The sequence below is a fragment of the Pelophylax lessonae genome (genome assembly GCF_965119305.1).
Source record: "Pelophylax lessonae genome assembly, chromosome: 13".
NCBI classification, from domain to species: Eukaryota; Metazoa; Chordata; class Amphibia; order Anura; family Ranidae; genus Pelophylax; species Pelophylax lessonae.
In genome coordinates this window covers 47,322,557-47,333,924 of record NC_138780.1, presented here as the reverse complement: position 1 = coordinate 47,333,924, position 11,368 = coordinate 47,322,557, and the positions used below count along the sequence as shown (strand labels likewise).

The 11,368-nt window shown below is 39.9% G+C and overlaps 1 protein-coding gene across 1 annotated transcript; it reads right to left on the bottom strand.

Moving 5' to 3' along the window:
• Nucleotides 1-8,371: 8,371 nt before the first annotated feature.
• LOC309569168 (olfactory receptor 12D2-like) lies at nt 8,372-9,364 on the bottom strand (the record flags this gene model as incomplete). Its single annotated transcript, XM_082274929.1, has 1 exon — nt 8,372-9,364. One exon carries the CDS (start codon nt 9,362-9,364, stop codon nt 8,372-8,374), a length of 993 nt encoding a protein of 330 aa, XP_082131055.1.
• Nucleotides 9,365-11,368: the final 2,004 nt, after the last annotated feature.

Genomic DNA, 11,368 nt, shown 5'->3' with positions numbered 1-11,368 from the left:
AACTGTTGGCGCTATATACATCCTGTATAATAATAATAATCACTAGTAGTGCAAGGGGAGTTCATGGAGCCCCCCTGTTACCGTCCATGGTACTACTTACCGCTAGAACAAGCCTGGCCAGAACCCAACCACATACTACTTCCCGATGGGGCTTCCAAGAGCCCACTCACACATGGTGTGTGTGTGTGGACTAAAAGATCGCAGCCTATGTGGTTCTGCAGTGCACCAAATGTACATAAGGATAGGATTTAGGGAGCACTGCTGAAACCTACTCAGCCTGATGATGTGAATCGGCATACAAATGATGATTACTCAACTTTAGAGTAAGGTAGGGTGGAACCTGAGTATGGAGATTTCTGTGCACAGACAGAGGAAATGTGGGAAGCAAGAAGAGATGGAGCCTGGAGATAAGCTTCAAGGTGCTTTAGATCTAAAAGTATACAGTAGGCTAGTAAGCCTGACCTCAACAATCCATTACAAAGGATTTATGATTACCCACTTCTGCACCCTTATTTTAGCTATGGGCTTATTAAAGTGAAAATATCTTTGTCATTACTTACAGTATATAAACAATGTTTATTTTAGCAATATTGTCCTGCAAAAATATTTTATTTTCTATGCAATCCAAAGACAAAAAGACAGCACAATAAAAAAAAGTTGTTTTTTTCCCCTAGTTTTACCAGTGTTCGTTTTTTATGTACTGTAAATGCCAACAAAATGCATATTAGGGCTTTTAAGGCAATCATATTTAAGAACCCAAAGATTAATATATTATAATATTTATTCATACAAATATTTTAAAGCATACATAAATCCATCCTCATTTCATAGGAATGTCAAAATATAAAATAATGTATCTGCTGAAATTCAGTTCATAGTGATCCTAAATAATATATTGATTTTTTAGCGCTGATTACTCCAGAAAATTTTCACTTTCCAAAGAAAAAGGGCTGTCATGCAAATCAGCTCCTTCAAAAAATATGTTACTTCTTGAAAAATAAACAATTTATTAAATTTTACAAATTTTCATTCTAGTACAATCCAGTACAATAAAAATATAGAAGCCCTCTATTCTTCCTTACATGAAAAACAAGGTGTCTATGCATATTCACGGACTACCCTACTTAGGTTTACAATATATCAGTTTTTTTGGATATCCCATGCACCCCATACATATTTGGGGCAGATAGTCTCTCCCCACCGGTTTTGTTCTGTTTTGGATAACAGCAGAAATATAACACCATTGGCAGAATTGTCATGATATTGGAGCAAAATCCACCTTGATCTATCCCCAGTCCAGCAGAATACTGTATAGACTAACCCTTATTAGGAAAGGCAAATACAAGTACGTAGATTCCAAGGTTTATGAGACAAGGTGAATAAGGATTGGGATACAATATCATAGGAAAGATAAACATTTTAACATAGATTAACTACAATGTAGAATTTATATGTAAACCAACCACATTATCCACCCATTTTTCCCAGAGACCCCTTTTCTCTCTCTCCCCTCTCTCACATACAGTATGTGAATATGTTGGGAATGGGAAGCACATTCTAAGTTTTGTATACAAGTGATTGTGTGAACTAACAGCCAACATATTGATTAACTTTCCTCTCCTTACTCTCTTGATGAAGCTTGATTATGAAATGTGTTAAGAATGGATATTTCTGTCAATATTTTAATGAACCCCTGGAATAACTTATGTATGTCTTGTACATAGTAAGGGAAAGGGGTACTGATGGGGCAGTCTCCCCAAAGAGGTGGATTATTTGTTATTTTTACAAAACAAGGATGTGTTTATGAATATTTTAATGAAATGTACAAATATATATTGTAACATTTTAATCCTTGGGGTCTTGGGCCCATAGAAGCACCTTGAAAGCCCCTTTTAATTAATTTTTTTGGCATCTAGATCTTGAAACAAAACAAACTAAATTCTCCTACTGACCTGCAAAGGGGTTACCACAAACTAGAGCATTTGTCAGGAAAGGAATCGCCGCTTAGCGGCAATAGAACACCGGTGGCAAATGCGCATGCACGGGAGCGCGCCAGCGCATGCACGCAGGCGTGCTGGCGCAGAACGTGTGCGCCATCATGCCCATCTCTCCAGCCCTGGCCCTACATAAGATGCTCTCCTGGTATGCTCCAGTGCTGGTTTATCGTCAGCTCCTGTACCCGTGACCTGTGTGTTAACCTTGTTCCTCTTTTGACCCGGCTTGCCTCTTGGACCTGTCTGCCTCTTCTCCCTTGATCAACCTCGGCTTACCTGACCACTCTTTGTTTTGATACTCCTGCTGGATCTCCTGTGTACCGACCTCGGCTTGCCTCCCATGGACTCTCCCTTGTCTTGCCCTTTTACTACTTCCAAACCCGGCTTGCTTGTTGCTTCTGGACTGATTAACTGTGTATGACCCTCGGCCTGGCATTAACCTTTTGTCTTTTTCCACTGAGCACATTCAGATTTCCTGGAAGCTGTCCTGGGTGTCCATACCATCCACTCATCCGGATCGCACCTGCATCCAGTGCTCCTTGGGACGTGTCATCTCCTGTTTCACCTCCAGGGGTGATCCGCACCAAGCTGCATGGGAAGCCCTCTCAGCATTTCGGCCTCAACCAAGGTAACTGACAGCATTATTTTGTTGTTTGTACCTGTAGCAGGGCCCAGGAAAAAAATAGTCCTTAGCACTATTCACAGTGGGGAATAGCAATCTCTTACTTTGAAAGAATACTCAACTTTGTCTTTTTATATTTATTAAGACTTTTTTCCATAGTGCGTTCCACAATGGAATTCTATACCATATGTAGCACTACTCCTTTGGGAGCTGCTAGTTATGGGTTCCCCTGGGTTACCATTAGCAACAGCATGACAGTTCAATATTTTCCAAGTGATTTTGGCTCAGTCAGGAAACATTCTAGGAGCTTTGGTTTTTGTGTTTTTATTGAGAACTTGGGTAGGAGAAGGAAATGAGTGGGATACTCCAACTTGTATAACTATGCACAATTAGCTAGGACGACCGAATAATGCTGAGTGCAGCAAGGTCGCTGCTTCACCTTGTCAGTAGCAGTGAAGTAGTAAGAAATAAACTGTCTGAGGAAAACTGTACTGTACTGCAGACAATCGTCAGGGCCCTTTTTGGCATCCCCTTTGTTCCTATTCTTCAGGGTCAACTACACGGCATCCCCTTTACTGTACACTTCCTGTGTGAGCTAGCTCCTTGATCCCCTGACTTCTCTGGAGTGGTACCCCTTCCTGGGCCAGACCCTTAGGCAAATCTCCTGTTACTCACGGACACTGTTTTTCCCAAAAGACTCTGCCAGCAGCTCCACTGTCAGCACTCTTGATCTTGTGCAGCACAGCTCCACACCTGGTTCACTAGGCCGACTGCCTAAACCACCTTCCTCACACACAGCAGGAGGAGAGACAGCCATCCACTCCTCCAGGGACTTTACAGCCATCCACCTCCTCCAGGGACGTTGCTCCCGCCAAAAGAAGCCCTGTCACATGTCCCCTCAGTATTTATGATCAATCCCAGGATGCATTGCAGGAATGCCCTCCCACTGGGATTGTCATAAAACCTGATGTGTCACTAGCTGGGTTTCCTCCACTGTCCAACAAGCTCCCTCATTGGATGCAGTGGGGACACTCCCTCAGACCCAGTGAATCACACCTGGAAACATGTGACAGGCAAACTAATAGATCCTGCTCCCCTGATTAGCAGAGGGAGCAAATAAATAGTTTTTCCTAGCACCTACCTAGGAGGGTGCTACTTATAGTATACTTTTTTTTTAATTTGATTCTGTTTGTTGACATAGATTTTTTTTATGGTCCTAATTTAGCTTTAGCTCTAAACTGATGACCTGTAAAGACTTTTAAAGTTTTGCATAAGGAAAATTTTGGGTACCATTGTTTTTTGCTATATCACAGGAGCAGGCTATTTTAAAACTTATCGTGTTCGCTAGCTATCCCTTTTTATATATTGAAATGTGCAACAAGGGTTGAAAACGGCGCTACCTGAAAAGTGATTAATAATATAGTGCAATAATGTGCAAATGCCTTATTAAAGGGAAGTGACACCGGCAAATAATAAATAACGTGAAAAATAATAATATTTCAAAAAAGTAGAAAACCACACATATCCTTATCAATAACCACAACCGATATGGTCTGTTCGTGTGTGGTGAATTTTATCTGTAAAGTATTAATAATAGTGCCAACAAGTGAGCAATTCTTATAGTGGGTTTATTCAAATAGTGATACAGTGTAAATCAAACAATATATAATACATAAATCCCTGGTGGTGAAGTGATGGATAAAGGTGACCAAAGTGAATACTGAAGTGCTGTATTCCTTAGAAGTGTAGGTGTTGTAGTACCCCAGGTGACCACTAAGTGAGGTATATACGACCTGTTCACATGAAGTGGTCCCAAGAGGGGTGGCTATTGGGGTCCTCTCCTTGTCCCGCAAGGCACCGGCTGGTAGTCTCACGGAAAGAAAAGAAAGGGGAGCCCCATCAAGTAGTATGCAAGGTTAAACCGATGCAGAAAGCAGTAAAAACTCACGGTGAAGCTGCCTCGGATCAGTGTAGAGAGACGCCGGGAAGCTTCCGCGTTCCACGGCTCCCAAGTCCGAGACCGGAAGTGACGTAATGACGCAATGGACCCGCCCCACCACTTCATGTGAACAGGTCGTATATACCTCACTTAGTGGTCACCTGGGGTACTACAACACCTACACTTCTAAGGAATACAGCACTTCAGTATTCACTTTGGTCACCTTTATCCATCACTTCACCACCAGGGATTTATGTATTATATATTGTTTGATTTACACTGTATCACTATTTGAATAAACCCACTATAAGAATTGCTCACTTGTTGGCACTATTATTAATACTTTACAGATAAAATTCACCACACACGAACAGACCATATCGGTTGTGGTTATTGATAAGGATATGTGTGGTTTTCTACTTTTTTGAAATATTATTATTTTTCACGTTATTTATTATTTGCCGGTGTCACTTCCCTTTAATAGGGCATTTGCACATTATTGCACTATATTATTAATCACTTTTCAGGTAGCGCCGTTTTCAACCCTTGTTGCACATTTCACTTTATCCTTAACCCTTTGGGGTTTGGTTGTTGGCTGCTTACACCTTCACACTCGTTATACACTGTTCTACCTCAGACTCCATAGCGCTGGTCACCCTTGCCTTTCACCCCTTTTTATATATGTTACCAAAAAATGGATATTATATAGTGTTTGTTTGCCCTAACATTCATTTTAGTGTAATTGTTCCTGAAAATATACATTTGATAAACATTTGTGCAAATATTGTGCAAAATACAAAGTTGCAACTATCTTTTTTTTTTCTGCAAGGTGTAATACGGGGATGATCATAGTCCATATAGAAAGTCCACAACAAGGGTGAACAAAAACGTTTTCTCCATACACCAATGAATTAAATGGAAATATATCGCCAAGCACCACGTGGCTATAAGGTAAACTGCTTACCAGATAGTGTTGACCCTCAAATGATAGAGAGGTCAACACCAGCGTGGGTCATAAGGATATAAGTTGTTCCAATGATGGCTATAAGATTGGCTATAAGATATCCGTCTCAATCAATGGAATACAGTGATGATAGAAGAGAAGCCGTCTTACTTTCAATCGGGAACCAAATCACCTCTGGATAACAAAAAACGACAATGGTACAGTATGTCCAGAGCAACCAATAATGTATTGAACATAAATGGATTTACAATAAGAGAAGATAAACAAGTGTGTATACAGCATAAGATCAAGGGCGTGGCTAAGAGCGTGCTTACATCCAACGTTAAGTCCCACCTTACACGTTTCCTTCTAAAGACGTCATTGGATGACGAAACATTGGACGTAAGCACGCTGTTAGCCGCACCCTTGATCTCATGCTGTATACACACTTGTTTATCTTCTCTTATTATAAGTGCATTTGTATTCAAAACATTATTGGTTGCTCTGGACATACTGTACCATGGTAGTTTTTTGTTATCCTGAGGTGATTTGGTTCCCGATTGGAAGTAAGACGGTTTCTCTTCCATCATCACTGCATCCCATTGATTCAGACAGATATCTTATAGCCATCATTGGAACAACTTACATCCTTATGACTCACACTGGTGTTGACCTCTTTATCATTTGAGGGTCAACACTATCTGGTAAGCAGTTTACCTTATAACCACATGGTGCTTGGCGATACATTTCCATTTTATTCACTGGTGTATGGAGAGAACCTTTTTGTTCACCCTTGTTATGGACTTTTTATATGGACTATGATCATTAATGTACTTTAATTTATTCACATTGGCGCTGCCCTCTCCTTTATATGTGATCTATGGTGTGTAATCTTACCTGCTGTGCTGGCTGCCTTTCTTTTGATGTTTCTTTTGTTCTAAGCACAGATAAACTATTTGTTTTTCTTGTAATACGGGGAGCCTGGGGTCACCAGCCAGCCGCTTGTTAAAGCTAACAGTCTTTATTGAGCACTCAAAAACAAGTAAACAAAAAAAAAAGTTTCTTTAGAAATACAAATGCAAAACAGTCCATAATTCTGGTATAATGAAAATAACACATTGGCTCACCACCAATATACCAGTGTCACACCAGGGTTTGGGGGTTCCTGTCTGTTTCCAGGTGCTGCAAAGGCTGCCGGGGCCCAGCAAACAGTGTCTTAGTCTCCAGAAAGGCCACACCTTTTTCACAGCTGTGAACAATACCACCTCACAGACAGGTGCTGATTCCTTTCTGTTCTTTTTCAGGCCTTCCCTGCAGGCAGGTTAACCCTGTTAATAAGGCTTTGGAGGTTCTTTCCTACTCAATGTTTCTCTGAGCCAGGGAATCTGGGTCCAAAATAAAGACTTACCAACCCAGAGAGCACTGTAGTTCTGTTTTGTCCTCTCTGACCAGACTACCCTAGAGTCCTGAGTACTAAAATGTGTTCTCATTGTTCCCTTTAAAGGGACCACAATCCAAATAGTGATTAAATATATCTGCCACCTAGCACCCAGCCCTGGCATCCAGTACAAAGACCTCTGCTTTCAGAAAATATGTTATGTTCTGATCCTTGCAAGTAATGTTATAGCTACAAATACAGATTTTAATGTGTGCAAAAATGTAAAAAAAATGCTTTAGAGGGGAACTAAATTTAAAAAAAAATATATATATATATATATAGATATATATTCAATCCTTGCCTTTACTTCAAAATAATTGCCAAGAAATGAAAAATTCCTTAGAAGTCCTTATGCTCTTCTATTATAAAAACATGATTTAGTTGAACCAAAAGTCTTGCAACCATCTAGAGAATGCTCTCCTTGTCTCTCCCCTTAATGAGATCCCTTCTCTTATAGAAAGGATGTAGTGTTTAATAAGTATCTCTGATCCTCCTCAGCTCCCTTTGATTGTAATACGAGCAAATATTTGTAGTGCCCTAACTCCATGCTATCACATCGATTGAATATTATTCTTAACTTTATGGATCTTCTTTTTTTTTTCATTTTTGTTTCACTATTTCAATAATTGTGGTTTGAACACAAAGTTTATATTAGAGATCGACCAATTATCGGTATATAGAGGGCCAATATGCACTTTCCCCAATATATCGAATCGGTCTTTTGATTTACCGATATTGCTGATATTTTGGGAAAGTGCATGTACTGGGGTAATGCCTGCAGCTAGAGGCATCACCCAGGTACCAGCGTCCATAGCCGACGGTCGGCTGTCTTGTAATGACAACCGATGCGGCTAAGAAGCCGCTTGACTGTCATTCCAAGGAGCGGGAGGGGACATCCCCCCCCTCCCGCCACCTTCCGCGGCTCCCCTGGGTCTCCTGTTCCACCGGGAGACCCGGGCATCCTACCTTCATCGCCGTCTGACCAGGTCTCAATTTCTTTGAATTCGGTGCCGCCAAGTACCTGTAAGTGATGTCATGACATGGCATCACCTCCGGTATTGGTGGCGCCGAATTCAAAAACTTACAGCATTCAAAACAGCCAAACTTGCCGTTTTGAATGCTTTTAAGTGCAGAGGAGGGGTTTGGGGTCCCCCAGATCCCTCCACCACAGTACCTGTAGACATTAAAAAAAAATAATATTTTTTTTTAATGTCCAAAAATATCGGCCAATATCGGCCGATACCGATATCCGATGACCAAAAAATCGGTATCGGCTGTAAAAAAAAACTATATCGGACGATCACTAGTTTATATAGTGTTGCAGTTTCTAATTTTTTTTTTTTATTCCACTACAGAATTAATAGTTAAACAATTTTAATATCTAAAGTAAACCAAAATAAATGAAAGCAATAAGATATTTTTTACACAGTGAATACTAATATCTACATAGTAGCTGCATGTGCAGTGGTTTTCTTTTACATTTAATTAGAGATATGTTGAACATTTTTGCAATTGCTGTCGTCATGTCTTTGTTTCTCACAGAATATATAATAGGATTTAAAGTGGGGGTAATGGCAGTAAATAGAACTGCCACTGCCCTATCTTGGGCTAAAGATGTGTCTGTATATGGCCTTATATAAGTAAAAATGGCTGTGCCATACTGAAAGAAAACTACAAGCAGGTGACCACTGCAAGTTGAGAGTGCTTTTTTTCTTCCATGTGATGTCCGCATATTAATAAGTACTTTGCCGATGAAAATGTATGAGAGAAAAGTTAGCAGAAAAGTGCTTGTGGCCAGCGTCCCAGTCACCCTTGCAAGAAGTTTCAGATTTAGAGAAATGTCTTCACAAGCCAGTTTAAGCAAAGGTTTAATGTCACAGAAGAAGTGTTCAACAAGATTATTTTCACAAAATCGAACTTTTGCAGTCATCACCGTATGCAATAAGGCATGAGAAAATCCAATAATCCAGGAATTGAGTACTAAAAGTACACAGACCTTTGGACTCATGATCATTGAGTATCTCAAAGGATGCCCAATAGCCACATATCTATCGTAAGACATAACTGAGAAAAGTACTACTTCTGTACTGCCCAAAAAATGGAAGAAATGGATTTGTAACATGCACCCACTAAATGATATGGTCCTCCTAAAGGATAAAAAGTCAACCAGCATCCTGGGTACAACTACTGATGAATAAAAGATGTCAAGAAATGATAAGTTTCCTAGGAAGAAATACATGGGAGTATGCAGATTGCTATCTAAAATAATGATCATCATAACAGAGACATTCACTGATAAAGTTATTATGTACAGCAGGAAGAACAGCAAAAACAGAACTTCATTATATCCTTCTTGGTTTGTCAAACCCAGTAATACAAAGTTGGTTACAGATATGTTTTTGCGAAAAATCGCTGAATATAGGATCATTGTTACCCTTACAAGAATACAGTAGAGTCACTTAAGAACAACAAATTATCGGAAAAAATGCAGATATGCCTGTTATTAATTATAGGTTAGGGAGTAGTTAGTACCTATTGAAAAAGTTAAATAAGGATACAGTTATTCACGGTGAGAATAACAAAAACGGAAACTGATATCAAAGGATTTAAAGACATTAAAGTATGCCTAAACCCAATCCCTAAAATTTCATATGAGCTTTAAAATGGTGATTTCATTTTAAAAATAATGTTCAATCTTTTTAAATCAGCCTAGAGATCCTGCAAGGTCCTTGTTCAGGCACCTACTGTTCTAGAGTGAAAACTGTTTCCCAATTATTCCATGATGGAGACTAGTAGTGTCCATGTTGATACTTAAGCATGCCATACACTGATCTAAATTTGACCAGTTCCATAGGAACCAAATTAATTTTGATAACTGTGTGGCCCTCTCCACTATACAGAAGTTGAAGTTGTGATCGACTTTTGTCAAAAGGTCATGCTGAAAAACGATTTCTCGATCAGCAGTTGCAGCCAGGTTATCAGAATACAATGCCCCACTGGGGGGATTCCTCCATCCACAGTGTTTTGGATGGGTTCTGTAAACTAACAGTATATGGCCAGCTTTATTGGGCATGCACTGTCCATTAACAATCTGATCAAGAGCAATGGTGTAAAGGTGATGCTGGAGGAAGTACATAAAGAAAGGAATTGGATGGAGGATTCTGTAGGAGATCAACAGCACTGAAATGAAAAAGTGTAAAAACAGTATTTTTCAGAAAACAATGGCACATGTTTATGATAAACCGTGCTTTAGCAAAGTAATGCCATCCAGTTAGAGGTTTGATCTACATTAATTGGTAGTTTGACTTGAAAATGTGGGGACTAAAAGGTCTTTTATATATTTACATTTTACATATCGACATGGAGCCTCATTATCATTTATAATCAATGATATGGGGAAAATCTTTCAAGCTAAGCAATCCCTTTTCACTAGATATTTGAGATTTGAGGGGGTTCCTGCCTTTTCCCATTTTGGAATTTTGCAGTAGAGAACAGTAGGCATCACACATAGAATAGTGGACTCTATGTTGATGGACTTGAATTCCACAAGGCTTACTCATTAAACCCAAACGAATTAACCTATACCTTCTTGTTCCATTGTCTACAGATCCAAAGTACCTGGTCATCATTACTCCAGTGAGTCTTTTTACCTAGAAACTTGGAACCATTCCTGTTCCACCTGGAGTGGAGACTTTACATTAGGAAATGTATGCTACAGTCAATAGAAGAATGTACAATATCCGGCCATGTGCTTCTCAATCGCTTGAAATAGGAATATCGTACTCTTTTACAAGGACACAGAAAACAGCAATCTAGAAGTTGGATTCAGTTGATCTACTGAAGGACCCAGAAGCTGAAAGAATTGTCTGGCCCACAGGACTCATCATAAAAAAGCATTTGTAGTGATTACAGCAAAGAACAAAAGTTAGAGATGAAGGTTGTAAGACTACAGTATAAAAACTTTCATCAGACCAATCGTTGAACTTGTATTGTTCTTGCTGCTTGGAGATTGAACTTTGCTTTATCTATACTCAAAGAGATTTTACAGACACCCCAAGAAAAAAATGTGTCAAGAACATTAATCTCACTCTATACCACTTGCTTTAACTGGTGCCTTAAAGTTTACTACTTCTTGCATTATATACTGTATATCTTTTTTATTCGTTGTTTCAGGTTTTTAAGACATCTACAGCAAATTGCCCTGCTGTTGTGTTCTAGTTAACCGCTTGCCGACCGCCGCACGACTATTTACTGCGGCGGTCAGCCCCTCACAGGCAAAGCGACGTAGTACTATGTCGCTAGCCTGTAAGGGTCTCAGGAGCGAGCGCGCGCCACCGGAGGCGCGCTCCCGCGCGATCGTCGGGTGGAGAGGGAGAAAGGCAGGCGGCTAATGTAAACAAGCCGCCTGTCATTCTCCACTGTGTAGGAATGG